The following is a 24,832-nucleotide window of genomic DNA, read 5'->3' on the forward strand; positions in this document are numbered from 1 at the left end:
TTTGCAATAACCCAAGGAAAGCATGAGTACGCTATATATGCCACTCCATCTCCATGACACACATTATGTTGCACAGTGACAACAGCAGCAACAGCATCACTTGTTACATAAAAGGACAAAACGACATTATGCAGCCAGTAAAATCCATTGATCAGGCACGATAAACAGCCGAGCGCAGCAGAATGACCAGGATGTCCGCACATAATTCATAAGTTGTGCATGTAATCAGCTGAAGAAGGCTTAACCTGTGGGGTTATGAGAAAGGGAGCATCTCCACCTCCACACCTCCCCCGCCCAGCAACCCCCCACCCCCACCACCACCCCACCCCCAACTCTCCTCCCCCCGGAGAGAAAGGGTTAATTGGAGTAGGAATTTCATCGCACATCTGTCAGATTTTTAAGGCCGTGACGCACTGAAAGCAGGGAGTCGATGTGAGCAAAGGGGGAGGAGGAGGAGGAGAAGGAGAAAGAGTTGGTGGTGAGATCGATGAAGTGGCAGGCAGAGAGAAGAGGAGGAGGAGGAAAATCTCACGAGATAATGAAAGAAAAAGAGGAGAGCTGCTATAGTACAGAGCAGAAACACGAGGCTAGACCCTGAGATTTTTTTTCTTTTTGGAGTGCGAGACAGAAAAAAAAAAAAAAAAAAAAAAGGAGGGGAACGAGGATAGCGCGAGAGATTCGTCCGTAACCCGCAGATGGTTTTTGCACTCTGGTTTTGGTGAATGTAGCACCCTGGGGCGCAGCGGACCAATTGTGTGAATCTGCAGGGCTGCTCGGCGACACAGACGTAGAGATGCACAGAACGGACAACAGCCTCGGACGCGCTCTGAGAAGCGGATAATAAAGGTAGGATTTTGGATGTATTTGCAAGCTAAACATGCTGGTTATTTAGGCTGTGAATCATCTATGACTGTGATGATGTTGCCAAAGCCATATGCACCGTGGAGTAGAACAGTACCAGTAATTTGCGTCGCATCACATGCGCGCGCTTTTGTATTCATAACTTTGCGTAACAGCTAAAAAAAACCCATGTATTTATATTAGAAAATTCTATTATATTAAAATGAATAAAACCGAAACGTCAGTGTTTTTCTCCCGTGTTATGTGGGACGTCTGGGTCAAAATTCTCAAAGTGCTCTTTTTGTTATTGTTTTTTCGATGCATGCGTGTAAATTTGCGTCTTTAGACTGAGAAGACAAACGTTATGCGTCTTTCTTGTTCTGTAACGGTGAAAGTTTAAATACTGCGAGTAACAGCGCTTGTCTTGTTTCACACAGGCACAAAGCGAGGCTGCTGCCGAAGAACACAGCTGAGCACCAAAGACACACACAGCGTGCAGATGTACAAGTGAGAATAAAATATCAGTTTAAGCTCCTGAAGCTGTTGCAAACTCGTTTTCTGGGAGTTTGAGGGAGTTTGAAGACAGTACTTAACGTTATCAGATAATTAATTAGACACCCCATAAGCCCGGAAATCAATTAATTCACAAATCAATAAATCCATAGTCTGGTGTAACAAGAGACCTTCCAGACTGTTAGCCTGGCTGTTGAAAAACAATAACAAGAGAATAGCAACAGCACAGAAGCGAAAAGAAGAAGAAAAAATAAAAATCCAAATTTATTTGCTAAATTTAAAGATGGATGGGGGTCTAGGGGAGATGTCCCTCCACAGTCACTCTGAGCTGGCTCATAGCCAGGATGGCAGGGCCATGCTGCACTCCCGGGACCTTTCAGCTGCTTTCCCCAGGCCTTCCCTTGGGGGCTCCTCCATGTCTTTGGAACCTGAGCCCCGTCCTCCGGGCTTTGACCACTCCATGTCTGCACTGGGATACAGTGGCGACTCCCCGTCCAGCTCTGGCAGCACCTACACCACCCTGACTCCCTTGCAGCCCTTTGATGACAAGTTCCATCATCACCATCACCATCATCCCTGCCTCCCCGTCAGCAATGTTATTGGCAGCTTTACCCTCATGCGTGAGGACCGAGGCCTCAGCACCAATTTCTACAACCCTTATGGCAAGGAGTTGGCCATGTCCCAAAGCTTGTCACCACCCTCCACAGGTTCAGGCCTGGGCTCCTCCATGCATGGGTATGGCAGTCTAGGTAACAGCCCTAATGGTAATGGTGGTCAGATGCTCCACAGTGGCTATGATGTCCATGGAGGGAGCCTGTTCTGCCGGACATCAGATTTCAGCCGAGAGATGTCACCGCCAGGCCTTGGAGGAGGTGATGTGTCAGTGGGTCATCAGCTGAATAAAATGGAAGCTCACCAGCACACCTCCAGCCATCACCCTCACATCTACAGCCAGCACTACCAGCCCCACCATCACCCAAGCCAGCAAGCCGCCAAGATGGCAGAGCACCTGCACTCCTCATCGCCTGCCTCATCATCTCCAGGTGAGGGCATGCTGCCAGGCTCACAGGGTGGTGGAGGCGGAGAGGAGATCAACACCCGGGACGTGGCCCAGAGAATCATCACTGAGCTGAAAAGGTACAGCATCCCCCAGGCCATCTTCGCAGAGAGGGTTCTGTGTAGGTCACAGGGCACACTGTCTGACCTCCTGAGGAACCCCAAGCCCTGGGGCAAGCTCAAGTCTGGCCGCGAGACCTTTAAGAGGATGTCCCGCTGGCTCCAGGAACCCGAGTTTCAAAGAATGGCCTCACTCCGGCTGGAGGGTAAGGATTGCTTTGCTTTCTGTTTGCCTCACACATACACCTTCATCCTCACACAGTAAACTCAACAACAGACATGCTTTCTCCCCCTGATTTCCCCAAACGCCTCCCTTCTCCATGTTTTAAAAAAAAAAATTCCCCTCTCCAGCGATCAGTATGCAGCTCAGGCTGATACATGAGGAAAAGCTAAAGCATCATACGGATGTGTCTACTCTTCTCAGTGGGATTGTACCACCGCTTTGCCTGTAGCCTCATCAGCTACCAATAATAAGAACTTAGCAGCACATTGAGGGCCAGTTTGAGCAATAAAAGGACCATATGCGCTGTTCCTTTGTTTACTTTAGTCCCAAACATCACCTATTGATTTGTACAGTAGCTACAATAAAAGCAAGCCGCAGACATTTGCCCTCCTCTTAAATGAACCATGAAGATCAGCGTGAGCAGGGGTTGGCAGTTTAATCGCTTTTGAGCCAACAGAATAATTTGTGCAGATATGCCATTCTGGAGCGATTGATTAATTCAAGCAGTGATTTATATCTGCTCAGCGCCTGCCTGAAGTTGACTTGGCAAGGTACCTGATGCAAATTAGACTTGAGCTTTTGCCAGACGTCTTTTATCAACGTCGTCACAGAGGCAATTAGTGCAAGGCTAAATACAAATGTTCAGCTCGCAGGCAGCACCTTGCAGGTTTGTGTGATTTGGAAAAGAAGAGGTTACTGAAATTGCAGGTGCATCTATTTTTTTCTTGAGTTGATTCAAATGATGCAAATTGCATTTATTTGTAAGGAATTTGGTTGTTTTTAAAATATACTTATTAAGCAAAACTGCTTAAGCTTATAAAAATATCTTTTTCTGTTTCTACAGTTTTGAATTCAATATACTTCAACTCTAATATTGCATTTTTTTAATTACAAATTAAATATTGAACTTTAATTAATTTGCTGCTTATATATAGAATTCAAAGAATAAAGATTTTTTTAAAGGCAAATTGTAATCTGCTGCATGACATTTAATATTCTTTGGGGATGTGGATTGAAGACACGACAGCACGCTGTACAGTGCTGTGTTACAGTGTTGTCCCTCCACGGGGACCGAGGGCCCATCTGATACACGCGGCACAGAAAAGAAATCCAAGTGAACACAGTAATATGAGATGAGCCGAGACAAGTGTGTGCGTGTGAGTGAGTGTGTGTATCTGCAACTGGTCTGCTCACTGCGGGGGTCTGTGAGCTGTACGTGTGCGTGAGCGTGCCCAGTTGATCACTGCTTTTCGCCCTCTGTCAGCAGCTCGACTGATTAAGCCCAAGAACACAATAGGGTTCATAGGTAATGATTGTGCACTCTTGCAATCCCTTCACAATTATTGATCTTTGATTGTTCAACTCTGAAAGCACATGTGTACATCCTCCATTCAGCAAAACGTCACAGCAATCACCACCGCAGTTCTTACTCAAAGATGAGTTATCTCAGGGGTTTGCTCTGTAACTCGGCTATAATGTGGTCTGATTTATTTAATCCTGTGTCGTTTGGTGGCTTTGTATGCTAACTACATTTGGTTGTGCAAACGAAACGCATGCTCGTCATAAAAAAGCAGCTCTTTGTCTTACGAGCAGAAACGTAGCACCAATCACTCTTCTTTATTTGCTGCATCTGTTTCTTCATCTTACAAACACAAACATTATTTTAACGGCTCAGTGTGCCAAGTCCAAACAGAAGATCAATCAAACTCATAAAAAATTAAAGCCTACACAGAGAAGTGTGCTAATGTTTGACAATGCTCCTCTTTCTCTCTGCTCCCACACACTTTTGAAATTGCATATTTAGTTCTTGGCAAAGCCACAATCTGGACAGCTCGGCACTTTTCTACATAACCTACTTTCCAAAGGGGGTTGTTGTGTTTTTTTTTTTCTCCCCCTGGCCAACCCCCTTTTGTTTAATTACAAGCCTCTATTGATTTCCATGGGAAAGAGCAGGACGCTTTGCCCACACACACCTCAACCGCATCGGCAAATCGAGACTGGAATTAAAATGCGCGGTGCCCTGTGCTCCCCAGTCTGAAGATAGCTCAAGTGCTCTCTGCTTCACGCCTGAAGTTTTAAGATGATCCACCTTAATGCAGCACTTGCTTAAATACATAGAAGCCCCTTTGGAGTCAGTCAGAAGCGCTATGTTATTTCCATAACTGTGTCTCTTCTGTATAGAGGGGCTGCAAGAGCTCTCTCCAAAAGCTCAATGCTCAGTAATTATGGCATGCAGTTGCTGCCATTTTGTATTTTCAAATAACTGAGGTTTTGCAGAGATGCTTTGCTAAACACGAAGGAGGTGATCCCATGAATTTATCTGCAGTATGTAGTTTATGTGTGTATGTTCTATGGATTACAGCAGTATATATGAGATGCATCTCCAACCCAACCTCAGGCTGTAGAGGAGGCAATCAGGATTTAGTTGAAGAAGAAGGGTGGATAAAGACCACACAGACGTGCCTGACACTTAAAGTCAAGGAGGAGGGGATCAGAGACTATAAGTTTAAAGATGATGGCCGAAGCCCTTGACTAAAGGTCCAAATGAAAAAGAAAGGTCAATGCGGTTTACGTGTTGGCTCCTGTGCCTGCACCACCCCCACAGTAATGAAAGCCACAAAGCCTTCTCCACCTTTCGCTGCGTACAGTTCACGTTTGGCTAACTGGGCTCAAAGGTCAAAGCTGATTCCATTTGCATATCAGAAGATGCGCACAGGCCAACGTGGCCCTGGCTTTGTGACATCAAGTGTATCGGGCTGTTGTTTTTGTTGTTGTTGTTTTTTAAAAAAAATCTGACTCTTACAGCTCCCCCCACTCCAGCACTGAAGGGGTTAACCAGCCTCTGTGGGTCGAGGAGTCTGAGCTGCACAGATTTAATCAATAATTTCTATCAGCCCCTGGCCCAAGAAATCAGCAGGGGGTGGGCTGGGGATGGGGGGGTGGAGGGAGAGGACAGGGAGGGAGGGAGGTGGGTTGAGGATGGAGGGGTGGGGTTCTTGCTGGGAGGGGGGTGTAGGTTTAGACGCCGGGGGGTAGGGAAAGGGCTTTCGATCACGTTTCAGCAACACGAGACAGGGGCATACATCATGATTAGGGGCTGTTCCCACGATCATAAGAAGCCTATAGGGGAATATTTATGTCTCCAGGAGTAGCCCCAGTGCAAGGGATTTATAGCATGGTAATTGTGAGCCTTTTACACATGATTACAGCATAAGGAAGCATTTACTTAATGGTCGGCGTTATGATCGTCAGTAAGGGAGAGCTGAGGATGGAGAGGAGGAAGAGGAAAGTGGCAGGACACAATGACTCCTCCAACGAGACATAAATCCACACTTCAAGCAAGCTAGCCAGCACTATCGTGTCATTCCTTTCATTACTACATGAGCTGAGCGTGCACAACTGTGTACATCTTCTATGGCTACATGCCGCATCCCCATCCCCAACCCAGAAATATTGATGATAGTGATGGCGTAACACCCGTGAAAAATTTAGCATTTGGAAAAAAAAAATATTATCACTCATAGTGATATTGACATGCTGCTAACATCTCGGCCTGTTCAGATTTTAATGAGACTTGGTTCGATAACTCTCAGAAATGCAAACGAGCTCTGGATGCCCTAAAAGCTAACAGGCCCCTGTAATCTCAAACTGACAAGAGTGCATCCCCGAGTCAAAACATTTCCTTTGGATAATGATTTTTGAAGAGAAGGTTCACGGGAAATTCGTGGCAAGATTTATTCAGGTCCACTTGAGTACTTAAGTTTCAGAAACTCAGCTGGATGTCAGCACAATCAAAACGTGGAGGTGATGAGTTTGAGCACAGCTCTCAGACTGAGGTCTGATGCTGCTGTTGTGATGGCACTCGTGTGGAAAATGGGAATGGCTGCGGTAAGGTCACACTTATTTCTCAAGCACTCTGCTAATGAGAGAAATTTGCTGCTGTGAGTTTGAGGAGCGAAGAGGCGGTCGTACAGTAAACACCGACAGCAGCTCTGAGGTGTTTCTCAATGGGAAGCTGTAAGCCAATCAATTGAACAAGTCAGAGCTGCTGTGAGAGCAAAAGGCAGCATCAGTGGTTTATATGATGTATATTTGTAGTATTGCTGATTTGGATTGTATCTGTGTGCATCTTGTTGGAAATGTGGATTTTCAAGATTATTATTAACTGATATCTCCCATCTGTTTAATTAATTTTCATTAAAGCTACAACATGACACATATTTTTATGTGTGTTTTCTTAGCCGAGGTTAATTTTAGCTAGTGTCCACGATATAAAATCTTGTTTCTCAGAATTTTTTTGTATAAAGTGCAATTTTTCTTTCAGTATTGTTGAAAAACAGTCCACATAAACTGAGTCGAAAACTGAGCAAATAAAACTCCCATTGAAAATCGGGTCTGACTTTAATGTTTTAAATCTTCTGAGCTTCTGAAACAGCAGGTCAAATAATTCACATTATAAGCCTAATATAAAATAATTGTTTATGTATAGATATATAACTTCTTAAAAGAAAATAAAACATTAAATACCCAGCAAAGGTAATCTTTGTGTTTATATGTGTGTTGGTGTGTATGTGTGTCTTTCTGTGCTGTGTGCACATACACCAGTGCTTACACTTGGAAATGCATCTGATACTATCAGCAAAACAGTCGACCAACAACCGCACAGTGCTGATTGAAACCTCTTAAAAGTGTGCATTTAGGTAATTGCACGACTCCCTCAAATATGTTTTAGTCCACTTAAGGCTTCTAAACACCCTGTGCAATGCCGACTCCGCTCGTTTCACTCACCCCTGACGTAACCCTGCCTAAATAGAAAATAAATTAGTTCCACCTAAAGTGATTATTACTCACTCACTGCCGCCACATGTAAATGACTTTTATGAGAAACTAATGATGTTGAAGTGTCCACTAAGAGAAAAGAGAAAGAGGGGATGTGGAAGGAGATGGATAGAGGAAGAGAGGGAGGGCAGGGCGGGAGGAAGAAGGGGGGTTAGGATTGTTGGTGGGGTGGAGAGTTGGCTCGGTACACAAAGGCAGAGGTTGGTGTTGTGTTTCCTGTAAATACAGAATTACAGCCTGTTAGAGGTGAAAGGTTCAGCGATGGATATGTAGAGAAACATGCAGCCTGAATTCAAAATGCTCGTCTGATTCTCAAAATGGATCTGAGCTCAACCCACACACTTCAGGCTACTGTGCTCTCTCGCACAAGGCTGGCTCATTTGACAGTCTTTTTACATTTCAGACTTTTTCATAAGCAAATATTAATTATATAATTGGGCAGGCTGCCACAGCTACAGTGGTGTTTAACCCAGACCCAGAGATTTATTCTGTGCTTGTTATGTGCGAGACTGACCTAATAAATACTTTAGATAAGAAGAAAACAATTTAACAAGGCTGTTCAACCTCTGTCTCACTTACAGAGTTTAAATATCAATATAATACTTAAACAAATTTGAACGTTTATATGCTTTCTCCTTTTTCTTTTGCACTTTTTGTATCTGCTATTTAGTTTTGATGGTAGTTTATAACCCAAAGTGTACGTGATATAGAACATAAAGAACAAGTAAAGAGATTCTTGGTTAAACCAGTTCCTAAGGATTTTTATTGGCTTTATATAGCTACATTTTTAATATGATTTTTTTAAAGATATATTTGACGACAGGACCAAAAATTTTGAAAAGGTTTGATGAAAAAACACAAGAACTTTTTTTTCCAAGGTATAATCAAAGAGCGTAAGGAAAACATGGTGAAAACTTAAGAGCTTAGGCACGAATGTGCTTTTTTTCCTTTTCTTTTTATCCCCAGCAGCTCACTGGCAACAAGATGTGAAAGGTTGGACATCTTGATTCCTTTACTGCACAATGAAACAAGTTGCTGATTCATCTCTTTTAACTAATCAAAGTTGCTTAGCTAATCTGTTTTCTTTCAACAAATCCACTTTCCCTCAGCTTAATCCATTTGTCCTAGTTAGCCAGCCAGTCTGTTAGCTAACTTGTTTCCCCTTTCCTCTCTCTAATTTCTCTTTTATCCATGTGCCTGCAGCCTGCAAGCGTAAGGAGCAAGAGCAGAGCAAGCTGGAGCGCAACCAGGGACCGAAGCGCACCAGGCTGGTGTTCACAGACCTGCAGCGCCGCACACTCATGGCCATCTTCAGGGAGAACCACCGCCCAACCAAAGAGCTGCAGGTCACCATCTCCCAGCAGCTCGGCCTGGAGCTCTCGACAGTCAGCAACTTCTTCATGAACGCCCGCCGACGCAACCTCAACAAGTGGGCAGATGAGGGCCGCCCTTCCTCGACCGGTTCCTCGGGCTCCAGCATTTCCTCCTCCGCTGTGTCCTGCACCACTGCGTGATGACAGACCACAGAGGAGGTGCGTTAGGGAGGGCGCTGAGGGAGCAAGGGGGCATATAGACTGGTCTAGGCAGAGATCAGCCGTAACAAATGTCCTCCTCGTTATCAGAAGGAGCGACGGAGCCAGCTGTTATAGATGATTTTATGAAGATGAAGCATTTTTCCCAAACCAAAGTTGATTGCCTCTTTGAAATGGAAAGAGGCAATGCCTAGTGATATGATTGCAGGATGTGAGTTCCTGCTTGTATAGTCAAGGGTGCAAAGATGATTTCACTCAAAGAAGAGTCACACCCTTACATAGACACCATCTCATTGCGTTATTTTGATTATTTAGATTAGAGATAATGAGGGTATTACAAATCAGGAGGAATTGTATTTTGATGTACCTTTAAATTTATTCTCATCTCTCCAACGAATCAAGAGGTGCCGTTTGCTCACATCTGGAGAGCCCCATTGTGTAACTTTATAATCAAGTGTTTCACCATCATCCAAAGACGTTAATCCTCCCCCAATGTTCTTGTACTTCTATTTTTTTTTCCTCGAAAATCACGGTGAAAGAGGAAGAAAGGCATTTCTTTAAATTCTCTCTTTTTTTTTTGTGAAGAACCCACTTCCCCTTTCTTAGCATGTGTTTCCATGGTGATGGTTCCCAGGACTGTATGGCGCTGTTCCAAGTTCGGAGCCTGGAATAATCAGGAGAGTTGTGTAGCGTCTGCAAATCCCGGCCGTCAATCACTAACCATCAACAGGAGCATTTCCTGCGTTTTGTCAAAATGATCCCGCCTTGAATGAATCAGAGGTTTCAAGGGGGTGCATCTCAACGAATGCCAGGACAGAATCAATAAATACAAGTAGGACTCAGAAGCAGACTTGTTGGTTCAACTCTTTAGCTTTAAGACTCTCACTGAGCTTCCAAATAAAAAGCTCCACAGCCATTTTTGACTCAAAATCAAGCCAAAAAAAGAAAGAAATCAACCTTTGTACACAAAGGCTCCATGGAGAAGAGGTACAACTGACATGTCAGTGTATAGTGACATTGTATTATTTTTTTCAACTCATTTCCAAATAACTGTACACACCTCTGCTCCATTCTGAATTCTTTTTTTTAACAGATGTCTAAAAAACATGGAGGAATGTGATTCTTTCTGCCCTTTTTGTACAGATTTCAAGCACATCGCTCTATTTATAGAAACATGTTGGAAGTGTGGGGCAGTTTGTTTCAGCCCTGCTGACGTACAAGGTCATTTTTTTGGTCCACAAAGGAAAGGCTTTAACATGCCTCCTTATAGCCAATAGTTAAATCAAACCCAGAAAGGTTCAAATGCAATTACTGATCTGATCATCGTATTTATTACTGCATTTGTGTATTTATTGTTTTTTCCCTGTTTTTTTCTCTTGCTATTTATTTGGTAATTTATTTATGCTATCTATATACTGTAAGTATTTATTTAACAATGATCTGTATGTCTGTGTGAAACTGAAGACTTTTTCTGATGGGCACTTTTAGCTGTAGAATCCCATCGTAATACCAAAGATTAACATTGCCTGCCTGAATGTACGGCCTGAATCCCTAAACCTAGTACCCGATCCCACCCCAATTCAGCCCGATCCACCCAGTGATGTTGCGTATCTCTCTATCTTCAAGGCCTGGCCTTGTTTTTTTCTGTTTTTATTTTGTTTTTTTTGTTTTTTTGTAGACTGGGGAATTCTTTACTCTTGCAAATGTCTCTGCTGTCAGCTCTTAATGCCTAGGCCAAAGCTTGTTTGAATGTTATGATAATATTTATAATTAATAATGCTATTATTAATAACAATAATAATAATGAAGATGATGTGGCATCCTATGGGTTGACAAGTTGCTTGTTAAGTTGTGTTCAGATCAATGCCATCTGGCTGAGTGTGCAAAGTGTCTGGGGACCCACTTAAAGTGATGTCTGAAGTGAAGTGTTAGTCCTTCAGGGTCACATGCAAACATGCTTTCTGTGTGTCTGCCTGGCTAAATATGCATGGTTGTGACTGCCATCTTCCTCACCTTAGCCCCTCCCCCATACAGTGCAGAAACTTGTTTATGTCCAACTGTGATCTCACCGTCCTCTACATGCTAATTCCTTCTGCCAGTTGTCTCAGTTCCAAGAGGGTTTTTAAGGTTAATTTATGCTCTTCTATTGCAGTTTGTGAAGTTTAATTGTCCTTATGATTTGTTCCTAATCCTGCCTATGGTTCTGAAAGTCTCAAAATTATTCCTGACTGTTAGGGTCTAAGTGTTTCAAGCCTTTTCATTAGTTTGTCAGGCCTGTGTTTTTGGAATTTTATATGTAAGTTTTTGATTCCTTATATTTTCAAAAACTTTGATTTTGTCACAACACTTGTAGGATTTGTCCTTCACTGTGCAAGAGCTTTACAGTTTATTTCTGATCACTTAGAGTTTCTTGGAGATCTTTGTGTTTCGCTACGGTTCCCTGAGCAACTTGCATAGCACAAATGATTTGACTTTCAAAGTGTTTTGTGTGGTGAAAAGCATAAATCAGGAGAAAAAGATTTCAATCTCTGATGTTTGTGTAAATGCTGCCAAAGAGTGGAGAGGCTAACATGGCCGTTTTTCACCCTCATGGTCCGTCTCATTTTTCTTTTCTCTGTCTTTAACGTTGGAAGGGGCGGACTGCTGTAGCCCCCTTCACAGTGTGCACTTGAAAGACGGGTGGTCATGAAAGAGGCCATCGACTTTTCGTGGACTTCAAAGGGGAGGCTTTTTTTCTCCCATCTCCTCTCTGGGTATCTGGTCTGGAGTCCGCTGTTGGCCAGACCTGTGGGCTTTAGGGGGCATTCAGAGGGGGCGGGGGGAGATCAGAGAGGAGGCTGAATCATCCAGAATGAGGATGGTGGTAGTGTGTGTATGTGTAAAAGAAGTAGGAGGGGGTTGTTTGAAAAAAAGAAGGGGTTGGAGTGGTGGGGCATCGAGCTGAATTAAACTTTAATGAGTAACAATTGTAAGCATGCTGAGAGCAAAGGGGTGAGTGATGTGGGGGGGTTGGTTGAGTCTGCACAGGGGTGAAAAAAATTAAAAATAAAAGAGCTTGAAGGCTCTTCTGCCAACCCCTGCTCACTGCTGTCATCGTATCAAAGCTGAGGTGACACCTTTCAGGTTTCTCTTTGTCTCTCTGACCGGGAGCCCAAAATGGAGACACAGCTTTTTGTATTGAGCCACCTTCTGCTCAGTGTCAAGCAGGAAAGCTCTTCCCTCTCTGTGCAGAGAGGAGGCGGGAGGGAGGTGTGAATACAGTTGGCTGCTGCAGGTGATCCGCATTGCCATTTAAGCCTGCGGCACCCCCTAGTGACTTTTCTAGAAACTTGACCCTGAGACAAGCCTGGCAACCGAGGTCGTTGCAGAGCAATTCTGAAGAGTGCGTAAATATTGACATAGCAGAACTGAAAGCTGATATATACTTTCAGAAAAAAAATTAAAAAGACAAAAAAAAGTATTCTTTTTTTTAATGTTTAACCAAAAAATATAAAAAAAAGAAAAAGAAAGGAAAAAAAAAAACCAAAAACATAAAACAACAACCAAAGATTGATGGGTAACTGCTGAATCATTATGTATCATAGGTAGTTTTTAGCAGTTTCCTATCAGAACTACCGTAGCACTCAGAGGATTCAATGAAAGCACCAGTGGGGTTCCGCGTGCTGACTATTTATGTTGCATAAAACAGTATTATTTTTAGCTGGAACTGAGAAACTGACATGAGGCAGTGTCTTCTGATGGAAGTCTTTTGACTCTGTAAACCCCATTGTCTCTGTGTCTGTCCCTGCCTTCTCCCCTGTGTGTACATGAAGACTTTACCCATCTACCTCAACTGTGTGAGATGTTGTGTGGCAAAGATATTCCTTAACCAAAGAATCCATCCTGTCAGGGTGTCTGTCTATCTATTTATCTATCTTGTCTCTCCATCCGTCTCTTCCTCATGCCTTTTACTTCAAACCAAATGTGCTGGAATCAATCTGTAACAGGAGCCAAACGAGGCCCCCGTCCAGCCAAAGCTAAAGTCCAGTATGCTAGTGTCCATTTGATCCATGTTCTGTATATATTAATGAAATCATACTCAAGACCAAAAAAGGAGGTGACAATCCAAGCAAGGAGGTTCTTGCTGTAATCAACGTTGCCTATTCCTTGTTTTCCGAAAAGTAGAATTATGTGACATGCTGTAAGAGAAAAAGCCCAAGAATCAAGCTTTCATCCCAAAACACAAAAGGTCAGATGAGACAGAAGCTATTTTTCCACATTTGTAAACCACCCCCTTCCCACCCCTGTTATTTCCAAATGTGTAGTGTAGTTAAAATACTGTTTGATCCCACTGTTGTAAGTAGGAATTAATAAAATCCATACAGAATGCTTTAAATGGGAAAAAGCTGAAGGAACAATATGACTGAGTCTGAGTTTCCTCAGCTTGGACTCGACCCACCATGCTTTACTGTGCCATCCTTGTCCATGTGTTAGACTTACTAATGAATGTGGCTAACCAACCAAAGTCTTTAAAAAAAAAAAGAAAAAAAAAAAGATACACAACACTTTAAACGTCAATCATGGTGGGACATTTTGTATCAACAACTTAAGAAATCCCTTTGAATACCTCATGTGAAAATTGTTTGTTGTGATGTTGCACTAAAAAAAAGAAAAAAATAATAAAAATGACTCATTTGTAACCCAAACTGTGATCTGTCAACTTTATTATGACTTTGTTGGTGTTAGCAGAGAGACCATCATTTTTCTTATAAGTGTGTTTTATTTGATTTTATACATCCCAAATAAAAAGGGAAAAAATAATCTTGCAATAAACAAGTTGACCCCCAGAAGATTATTATTTATTCCAATCACAGTTTTATGTGAATTCCCTCAAATTCACCCTCACATATTTGATATTTTGGGAAGTTTTCACACATATACACAAATTGTTTTATGGGTTTAAATTATCCTTGTCCAAACAGCTGCCCACATTTATGTGATACAAACAGTTCAATGTTTTGTCCTCATTCATAAACAATAACCTTAATTTTAGGGCAATAATTTAATGGCCTTTATTCACTTAGCACTCAAGAAAGTGCCCAGGAATTAACTTCCAATAGCATCACAAGCTTTTGTTTTTACATGATCTTTTAAGTTTGGGCAGGGTTTCTTGCCCCTGCTACCAGTGCTAAGCTAGCTAACTAGCTGCTAGCTGTACATCTCTATCATTTCCTTTTCTAAAACAAATAAGCACATGTTGAAATAATCTTTTTAAAGAACTATTCCCACTTTTTAAAAATGGAGGTTGATGTTTGATAAGAGGGTCTGCAGAAAATAAAAACATGTAAAAGATAACATCATTTGCCTACAGGCACCTAGCATACGCTATGTGATGATATCAGCATGTTTTTGTTGCCAGGGAGACAGATATTGATTTTATCCCTCCTTCTGTCATAACATGTAAAGGCTAAATTGACCAACAAGTCAATTTCCCAAAGAGTCAATGAAATCCTTTCAGACAGTTTTTATGGCAGGGTTAACACACAAAGTAGAGACTTCACCTTCACTGCGGCCTCAACAGGACACAGATGTAACTACTAAAGGCTGGACTGATTGGTATAAAGTGATGAATACAAATTTGCTGTAAATCACTGGCTGAATCTCAGCAAGGAGCAGGCCTAAACCTGTCCTTTATCATAGATTGAACACATGCATACACACACTCACTGACACACACGGGCATATCTAAAAAAAGGTTACTGATTAAAATTCCAATAAAAAAAGAGCACCAAAAGTGCTGATTTTAAACTTAAGTATTTGAAGAGCTGTAGGAAAAATAAAAACATATAACAGCAGCTTAAATTAATTTCCATCTACAGCTACATGACAGGGTAGCAGGGATAAAGAGCGATGCCGCACTGGTTGCTCTTGTTGCGAGCCATCCGGATGTAGCCCTGATCTCCAAAACTAGTTCCCCAGCTGGAATTGGAGAGAAGAAAAAATTAGTAGAGCAAGATTTCGTGTAAAATTATCATTTCTACTTCAAGGAAACAATTTTCTACAACTGCCAGACATAAACCAACTTTAGCCAGTGTTAATTATTTTGGAAGATTTGTGATATCTTAAGCCAATGATTGTACTAATGTCAGCAAAATCATGTCTAAGTGAAACTGAACAGTGCTTGTTGATATCATGGACTTTCTGCACATCTCTAACTTCCTTGTTTCCCTTCTTGTTTTTCCTCAAAAGCAGCCAAGCATTAAGTTAGAAAAGACACAATGGGTGTGATGGGACCTTGTTCATTATTATTATATTTGTGTGGGCCAGTTGGGGATTTAATAGATATGAGTGGATAAAAATGTCTCACCTGTTCTTGATCAGCCAATAGTCTTGCCCATTTAGTGTACCATAGCCCACAGCTAACACACCGTGGTTCACAACCTGGGAGCAGGATGGATCATCGTAAACTCCTGAAAAGATAAGAGGTAAAATGAAAAAATAAACAAATAATAATAATAATCATAAGTCTATTAATTTATTTTTAATTTGATCGAATGACAGTAAACATACAAGATTTTCTAATTGATTTACATCTTCTTAAAGATTGCTGGAATTGTTATTACTATTTAAAAAATCTATAGCAAAAATTAAGAAAACCTTTTAAACTGATAATGGAGGACTTACCACTCCTGTAGAAAGCAAATCTGGGCCGTCTGGCATCAATAGCCACTGAAATAGGTCCAACGGTGGCAATTCCCTGCTTCAGAGCTGACTCGTCACCTTCTTGTAGAAAGTTGTAACTGGAACAGTTGGCTGCTCGGTTCTTGGGGTCATATCGGCATTGCTGTTGCTGAAGTCAGAGGGAAAACTAGGGTTAAAAGACCAGATATAACCAAAGCATTTAAAGAACTTAGTTGCACATGAAAGGATCGATTTCTGAAGTGTTTTCTTTTTGCTATAAAAACAAACTGAGAGCCTAGATCACTGCTGATTTGTAATAATAATAATAATAATAATAATAACCAATTTTGGTGAAATTAACAAAGAGCAAAATGATTTGGGTTTGGGATGGTTGGTAAGGCAGACTGTCGTACACTTTAATGAAGAAAAGCATTTGAGTTTTAAATTCCTGATTTTAATAGATTATGTAAATGACAATTATTTCTAATATAAAAACATTTAGCAAGTGTAAAGTCACAAAACCAAAAAGAATTTACAATCAAATAATGCTAAGTATTTGCTAATACTCTTAGAAAAGTCAGTCAAAAATCAGTCTACGGTGACATTTTACATTTCAGATAGAGATTTTATTTATTTTTGGTTGAGCTAAAGCCACGACACCTCCGCGAGGCCAGAACAAAAGTGCCCTCCTCCTCCACACAAACAGTAGTGAACCAGCTGAAGCCTGGAGGACAAACATGTTGTCCGCTCCGATTAATTTATTGTTGTTCCAAAGAGACATCAACAGCAGACCACAGACAAGTGAAAAGATTGTTGCTGTCTACAGCCCGAAGGACTGCACTTAACTTTGTGTTAGTGTTCAAACACCCACAGTGTTTTCTCACATGACATTTTTTTTTAGCTACAAACCCAACTTTTTATTAGAGAGTATACATTCTCTTACCTCACAGAAGAATGTCATTTAACCTCAGAAAGTAATTCAAAATTAGTTCTCTGTCTACAACTAAATTAACATAGAGAAAGCTTTGATCTGTATAAAATAATATGGGCTTACATTGTTGTGTTTAACAATCTACATGGAGGTGTTGATGGGCTATAATTTCCTTTTATATTTAACATTAATCGAGAGTTCTTGCTTATAGTCAACAGATAACAATGTCCTGAAAAAACAAAGTCTGCTAGATGCAAAGGTTGTTGTTTTTATGTTTAATCATTCCAATTACATTAAAGTAAAATTTTGTTTGGGTTGGAAGTTAGATTGTTTGCTCAGTGTGTTACCTGATACCAGGAATAGATTCTGATGGGTGAGTCAAACTAAAAGCTAATCAAAAAAGGACCAACTCACACCTGAAAAGAATTCATAACGGCTCAAGTGGGAGCTAGAAAAGTTTCACTTCTGCACCAGGCAGTTTTCTCCACTACCACTAGGTTTTCTCACCAGCAGTCTGCGGTCCTTTACGACGCTTTTATTGCAGGACTCTTGAAAACTTGGACCGTGTTACTTGAACTTGGTCTTTTTAACTGTTTGTTGAAAGAAGTGAAGGAATTTAAAACTCATGAGAGTTCATGCTTAAAATGCTCTGATATTTTTCACATTTGAGGTGTTTCGGCTAATTAAATAAAAAAAGACCCTTTTCATCATTGTTTTTAGTTTCAGGCCTACACAGAAGTATGTCACACAATCCAATAAAAAACACAAACAATAACTAAAAAATAAAATACACATCTTTCTTTTATTTTACTTACCACCCCCGTATATGGATATGATTCATCAGAATCGATTCCTTGGTTTTTGATGACATATTCGAAGGCATGGTGCATAAAGCCTCCATTGCAGCCATGATTGCCATATTCGGTAGAACAGTCCACCAGATTTTGGGGACTGAGGTCGATCAATTGTCCTGTCTTCTTGGCTAGCTGGCCTTCAAGGGCCCCTACAGCACTGAATGCCCAGCAGGAGCCACAGGCACCCTGGATTAATAAATAAATAGAATAAAAATAAAAGTTACTTAGATGTCATATGCAATGAATAAAAAAAAAACAATCATGTGTTCAACATTCCTAAAAATGTGTCCACTTAACTAAATTAAAAATGAGATAAAGCAGGTTTTGAAATAGTTACACAACATCACATAGATGACTCCTGGTGACGGTCTTGAGCTTAACTCGAGTTTAACCTCCCTTTCTTTGTAGATGTAATTCAGAATTAAATAATTTTGTGACAGAAAGATCTAATCTTAAATGTGACATTGCACTATGTACACACCCATCCTCCTAACTGCACCTGCAAATATAGTCTGTACTTACATAGTGCTTTTATCCAAAGCTTTACATATACATCACATTCACCCATTCACACACTGGTGGCAGAAGCTGCCATGCAAGGCGTTCACCACGACCCATCAGGAGGTTCTGTGTCTTGCTCAGGGACACCTTGGCATAAGCTCTCCGGTCCGGGATCGAACTGGCAACCCCGACGACCACTCTACCCACTGAGCCATGCCGCCCCCATATCTCCCTTACCAGTTTAATCTTTTATTCTTAATATCTTTTTAATGTTTCTTAAATTTTGATTGAAGTTTGTGCATGCTTCTTGAGAGCTGTGTAAGAGTGAGGTACAAAGAAAGTCTGTTTTTAATTTCTTTTTTCAAACTACACATGTATGTAATAATTGACACCTATGCATTTTTTAGTTCCTTCCATAATGATATATAATTATGAAACTCAACAATTGCTCATTGTTATTGATTTACTAGTATTATTCCCAAATATTTTTGTCTGCAGCAGGCATATTAAAATGGACATGGGTTGAGCCTGGCACATCGTTTTATGCACATTTCCATGTTTGGCAGCACAACATTTGAGTTTGCAACCATGAAGCCAGCAGAGGGTCCAGCGTAGTTTAAGAGGTTAAACAAACTACAGACTCTCAGAGAAATGCTCTTTTTGTCAATTATATTCAATATTTTGCACAGACGAGAAAGAATGCCAAAATCAATACTTGTGAGAACAATATTCACCTCTGCAGCATGAAGATGGGATAAGCTGGGCCGTAATATAATAAAAATAATAATTCTGTAAGAAATCTGGGAATGTTTTCCTGTTCTTTGATTAAAAATAAATTAACTAAAAAAATGAGTATTAAGTTTAATTTAAACCATTGAGTTAGTGCTCTCACATCCTCTTGCGAAGCTCCATAAAAAATGGATGTGGTGAAAAACTTGGTAAATAAAGAGAGTTGTGGGTTTGACTTCTTATGAACACAGACTGAAAGGACAAGGAACAGGATGCATGTGGGTAGAGACACTAGGATTGCATCAGGATCGGTAAACATTGAAATGTTTCTGCTTCCATCAATAGAACAAATAATGGTTATTAAACCATTTTTATCACTGTCGTTGTCTTTTTTAAATTTTCATCTACCTGCATCTTGACTTTTGTGACGCAGCCCTTCTCTCTCCAGTCCATGGTGTCCGGTACATCAGCGCCTGAGGCCCCTGCAAAGGCAGATGGCGCCCTCTGGATGCCAGTGGGAGGAATGAGTGTTGTAAAAGACTGCATGATCTCCTCTTCTGTCTATGATGAAGAAGATAGATAATGCAAAAAGCAACAATCAGGATCTGTTTAAAGGCAATGGTTTTAAATTCAGTCCAAACACACACACACACACACATAATACCCAAACTTTGCTGTAAAAACAATTTCATGCATTTTGTATATTTTGAACCTCTGAAGGATAGCTGCATGATTGAAAGTGGATGTACATGCATGTATATACAGGCAGGAAGATGTTCTAAGTCTGTTCACCACATAAAGGTCACACAGACTGAAAGATTCAACAGTGAATGAGTAAAGAACTCACATAAAATGTTAAATGCATTTTGAATTGTCATCAGTTCTAGAGTTCCCCTCGGCTCTTGAGAACATTTCAGCATCTCTCAGCTTTTTAGTTTTCTATTCTATTTTTAATCTTACTTCTCCTGTGAGGCTCATCCTGAGCTGTTTTCAGGGAAAAGGTTCATAAAATAACAATAGAAAAAAGTAGAAAAAGAAGCAATATTTGAAAATAATTCACTGGGTGGTCAAAAATGAATGGTAATGATGCTCTATCGTATGTGTAAATCCACAATGTTTTGACTTTCACCATAAAAACTTCATTTTTTATTCGTATTCATATAAACATAAATTGAAACAAAAGAATGAAAATGATAATATAACATTGATGTGCATTTTCTCCAACCATGTACTGTAAAACATTGTAATAACAATAATACTGAACACCTGCTCACTGGTAACAGCTGGATTCAGGTCCTTTTTGCTGCTGTTGTGTGAGATCACAGCAGATTACTAACCTGTTATCTTAGACTAGTAGGACATATTTTAATAAGATAAAATGCATGGAAATACAGACAGTAAAACCCCTGGGCCAACCAGATAAACATGTTTTTTCTTTCTTATGTCATCCCCGATCTGCCATCTGAGCTCAGTTCTTCCTCATTTTGAGACTGCCATTTTCCTGTTTCTTAAATTGAGTGAATAAACCAAGAAAGAGTATTGAGAAGAAGTAGGTTAAAGAACACAGACCAGACACCCATTTAATATTCCAGTTTGCTTCCTGAGTATTTTAGTCAATCATGAAGTTAGACCCAAAACATTACAGGCCTTGGCTCTTCGGGCTCTTATGGGTTAAGGTTGTCCACATATATTCAGATAGTAATGTATCTTAATATTTTATATACTCAAACAGTTTTTTTTAGTTCAGTTACCACAAATTTAAAGGCAGACAGTTAACACAGAGCCTTGGTGGTTCAGCTGCTGTCTCTCCAGATAAAACTATTTCTTTGTTGTAAAGACCAGCTGTAAGGACTCTAATTTCCGACTAGCTATGATCTTACTTACATTACCCAGGTAAAATGCACAAAAGACAAATAAAGTAAATTACAAAAAACAAGTGCATAAATATCGGCCAATGCTTTTTCTTTGGGCTTACATATTGTGTTTTAACCTTGTAACTGCCACTCTCTACTAAAACCTTGTCAGACTTGTTTGCTAGAAACTATGTGCATTCCCATAAGCTAAGCCCTTTTGATTGCTTTTTGGATTTGTTTGCTTTGATTGGACTGATTACTTGTTAACAGAGGTTTACTTGTCATAAAGCACAAGATTTTGATAGTACCCTGCCTTTAGCATCATTGTTACCATAGGTATTAATAAAAAAAAAAAAAATAAAAAAAAAGTAAAACATAAATCAACAAAAGTCATGAGGCGGGAGATTGTCTCACCAAGTCTCCCATGAAGTTCATGCTCAGATCATAGGTATGAAAGCCCATTGATGCCTCAAGGTTGTGCACAGTAATAAGCAGCAGGTTCTTCTCCCACAAATCTCTGCGACGTACGTCCTCCTCCTTAAAGACAGTCATACAGAAAGAGTACACAGTGTTAACCAGTTAATGAGTGTTATGGAACAATGTGTACAAGAAAAAAAAACTTTCCATATTTTCTACTACACTGCTTAAATTGCATACCTCACTGTGATACTTCTTCCCATGTGTCTTCTTCCACAGCTCCCAGTGGAAGTCAAGCTTGTTTTCAAACATGGCTGCTGCTGCAGTCGCACACAGGGAGACGAGCAGCAGGCTCCCCAACATCAAGTCTACAGACACACAGAAAGCACAGGATGTTGTCTGACCTTTGATAAGACAGATGCAGGCGCACACAGCGAGAGGACCATTTGTCTGGCAGGATAGTTTTACACTTTGCATAAACCCACAGAAAATCAATTTTTTAGTGACTTGGCATTTTTGATACGACAAAACATTGTGACATCAACTTAAAAAAATTCTCTTAGATGTTGCAAGACGAGTTAAATATGAAAACTGTATGCATGCATCCTGAATTTAGTTTCTAGCTTCAAGTAGGAAACAGATCTGTGCTGTTTATAAACATGGATGTTTTCTTTTTAGGTCTACCTGTTCACTTCCTGTTGTTGATGCCAAGTCAAAAAATATGCCATTACAAACCACGACACTTGAAAATGAACTTCACATTTGTGTAACTGTAGAATTACAATTGTAGAGAAGCTATTTAGCTACTTGTGAAGTGTTTATCGCTAACAATATCGTTCCCTGGAAATTAAAAGTTTTTATCTGTGTTTAGACAACCCAATGCACTTTAAGTCATAAGAGGAGGATTTATCAAAATCAACAAATTTCCAAAAGATACCGGTAGTTTTGTACTGTAGTAACTAAAGTCATAGATGTCAACAAATCAAATACAAATTGATCTATTAATTATAAATATGGGATTGTATTTAAGCTAAGTGTTAAAAGTTTTGCTTAATATATATATGCTGTATATTAACCATATTCAATGTAAAATAATATTTTTTTTATTGATTTCTTAAAGAAAAAAACAGAAAATGAGAAATAAAAGAAGAAATCATTAATAATAGAATAAATAAAACAAGATATGCTATAAGCTACCAATGTTTGGACTTTCTTTCATGAAGAATTGCTTTAGAAAAAAAGAGACTAAAATCTGATTTATTTTTATTCTAATGATATGAATATAGCATTTCTATTGTTAACTGATGTTATACAAAATTTCATCAAATCTTGAAGGCAAGGTAAGGCAAATTTATCAACCAGCACATGCTGTAAAATGTGCTGTATAAAAGAAAACCACATTAGCTAGCAGTTTATCAGATACAGACTTGAGTTTTTTATTTTAAGGCTGTAATTCTAACTTGTATCACGTATAATTGCATGAGGTGGTTCGAATGTTAAGCTCAGACACATTTAACACATCTCACATACAGTATGTTGGTGTACGGATGTTAAATATTGCTGACAGCAGCAGTCCAAGTATCACTTCCACAAAACCTTCATGTTACAAAATTTATTCTGAATCCACAAACAGAGCAACAGGCTGGTCTTGTGACCAGAGCTGAAAATAATGAGCATGCATTTAAAAAAAATGCTGTATGGCTCATGTTAAGTAAACCCGAAATGAGGAAATGAACAGTTTTTATACTGTGATTATAAACTGGACCAATGTGGATTTATTTTACTTGCACCATAATGTATTGGTTTAAACTGGTTATGTCTGTAAAGTGCCTAGTGATGAATGTGTTGTGAACTGGTGCTATACAAATAAACAAAAATGTAATTAAAATTTCATTGAACTTTTAAAAAGTTAGAATATAAAATGCAGTAAAATAAAAAAAATAAAAAAAAAGCTCCAACTGAAAGTTGGTGAAGATGTCCGCTGTCCTACTGGGATGCTTTTGTAAAAAAGTTACCCTTGATAATGAGATAGCTCCAAGATATATATATATATATATGTGTGTGTGTGTGTATGTATGTTTATAATAACAGTATAAAAGCTGTTCATTTACTTTACTGTCTTTACTTCAAATTATTTAAAACTCAGGACCATAAATGGGCCTATTAAAGTTGTAAGCTGAGCCAAGAAGAAGTAAACTACTGATTTATACATATTCCTTATGAAATGTTTAATAAAAGGACTAAGGGGCTGTAGTGAGAAAAGTAGCCTGAATATAAAGTTTAATACTTAAGTAGAAGTAGTTAAGTTCAATGTCAAGTACATTCTTTTTGAGAACTTAACCTCAAGATACACATTTAATCGATCTCTCACTAATACCTTAGCATTAAAATCCTTATTAACCACTAGAGTACTCGGTTTTATCAAGTTTGTAACACTGGGTGGTTTTTTTGTCGCTGGACATTCACCTTGAGTCTGAGAACAAAAGGCGCTCTTGAAAAACAAAGAAAGAGACAACGAAAGAGAGAAAAAACGAAAGTAAAAGCAAACGCGCTTTAAAACCATTTATCCAAGATTTCCAATTTCTAAAATGACCCGTGATTAACATAAATATGCTGAATATTTGGATGAAAGTCGTTCATATGTCGAGGGAAAGCTGTCACTTGCCTTCTTTAGTCGCTCTCATCGCTGCTTCTGTGCTGAACTTCCTCTCTGTATTTTCCTGCTTTGTATTTATAAAGAAAATGTCACATGATGGTGTTCACAGTTCTTCCTCTTTAGAAACCGAAAGCCGCACCTTGCTGCTGTCGGTAAAACCCTCGGGCTCATTGCGTGAGGTCATTCTGTTTTCTTTGATATGCTTAACGACTCCAAACTGATGCAGACGGATGACTTATATTGACCAAATACACTTTAGAAACACATAAAAATAAATATATGCTAATATTTAAACTTCATCCCTAAAAGGATGTAATGTGGGTCAAACATCAGATTGGATATATCATGTTTGGGCTACTAAAGGCTATCTTAATTACTGAAAAGGGGCAATTATTGTTCAAAATGACCTGGTCTTGACACTTGAATAGATAGAAAATGCTTTTCTTGTTCTCACGTGAGGAGGGTGGACTTTTGGCAATCAGCTCATTATTTTTTAGTATTTCCTAAGTTGAAGAAGCGAACATTTTTGTGGAAAAGAAAAGGTCAGCAAGGTCTCTGCTAAGGCCCTGAGCACTGTAAAGATCTTGGATTTTCCAGTAGGTATCCATCCAAAAGCAGATTTTTTTTTTTTTTTTTTCCATTTTGGTTTTTGGACCAAAGCAAATGTCAGAATGAATATTTGACCTGTGAGAAGTTCTGGATGAAAGGTCAAGAGGTCACAATGTTTATGGGAAATCTGTTGTTTGGAACACAGAGAGGCTCTATGAATCGCTTTTAATGTGTTTCTTGTGTGCTATACAAACACATACCATATCAAATGCTGTGTGATGATAATGAAAGTAACATCTTACACTGTGAAGTGAATAGCAATAAATCTAAAAAGCAAATTTAATTGAATTACCACTGTGATAAAACATCTCTCATTGCTCTCTGACTTTGTCTGCCACTTTTCAACATCATCATTTTAATCAATTGCCTTGGTAAAAAAACAAAAACAAAAGAATGTTAGCAACTCTTTTACTTGAGAGCTTCATATTCATTAATTATTTGGAAAGATTCATTTTTTGTAACTGTGTACAGTAAATTCTTAGCATTTCATGATCAAAAGAGGCGTATCTCACTACAATCCATTAGGACTCTTATTCTCAGACATTCACTGGGTACCCAT

General features: G+C 39.6%; 2 protein-coding genes across 2 annotated transcripts; one reads left to right on the forward strand and one right to left on the reverse strand.

Annotated features, from left to right (window-relative positions):
- The first annotated feature begins 512 nt into the window (after positions 1–512).
- onecutl (one cut domain, family member, like) lies at positions 513–11,396 on the forward strand. Its single transcript, XM_041987164.1, has 3 exons — positions 513–846; positions 1,278–2,675; positions 8,735–11,396. Exons 2-3 carry the CDS (start codon positions 1,637–1,639, stop codon positions 9,043–9,045), a joined length of 1,350 nt encoding a protein of 449 aa, XP_041843098.1. The 5' UTR covers positions 513–846; positions 1,278–1,636; the 3' UTR covers positions 9,046–11,396.
- A 2,353-nt stretch (positions 11,397–13,749) lies between these two features.
- On the reverse strand, positions 13,750–23,779 carry ctss2.1 (cathepsin S, ortholog2, tandem duplicate 1). The gene is made up of 8 exons (XM_041987165.1): positions 23,674–23,779; positions 21,249–21,376; positions 21,006–21,128; positions 19,147–19,299; positions 17,470–17,694; positions 15,727–15,892; positions 15,410–15,512; positions 13,750–15,021 (listed from the first exon to the last, which is right to left on the reverse strand). The coding sequence occupies exons 1-8, from the start codon at positions 23,690–23,692 to the stop codon at positions 14,922–14,924; spliced, it is 1,017 nt and encodes a 338-aa protein (XP_041843099.1). The 5' UTR covers positions 23,693–23,779; the 3' UTR covers positions 13,750–14,921.
- Positions 23,780–24,832: the final 1,053 nt, after the last annotated feature.

This window comes from Melanotaenia boesemani, chromosome 6 (genome assembly GCF_017639745.1).
Source record: "Melanotaenia boesemani isolate fMelBoe1 chromosome 6, fMelBoe1.pri, whole genome shotgun sequence".
Classification (NCBI taxonomy): domain Eukaryota; kingdom Metazoa; phylum Chordata; class Actinopteri; order Atheriniformes; family Melanotaeniidae; genus Melanotaenia; species Melanotaenia boesemani.

What these genes read in the sequence shown, in the direction of transcription:
- ctss2.1 (XM_041987165.1), bottom strand. An exon ending in TCACAAAAGTCAAGATGCAG is followed by an intron (nt 17,695 to 19,146) that starts GTAGATGAAAAT and finishes TTATTAATCCAG; the next exon opens with GGTGCCTGTGGCTCCTGCTG. An exon ending in TATTGGCTGATCAAGAACAG is followed by an intron (nt 15,022 to 15,409) that starts GTGAGACATTTT and finishes CTCCAATTCCAG; the next exon opens with CTGGGGAACTAGTTTTGGAG.
- onecutl (XM_041987164.1), top strand. Translation starts at nt 1,637, where the DNA reads ATGGATGGGGGTCTAGGGGAGATGTCCCTCCACAGTCACTCTGAGCTG. An exon ending in GGCCTCACTCCGGCTGGAGG is followed by an intron (nt 2,676 to 8,734) that starts GTAAGGATTGCT and finishes ATGTGCCTGCAG; the next exon opens with CCTGCAAGCGTAAGGAGCAA.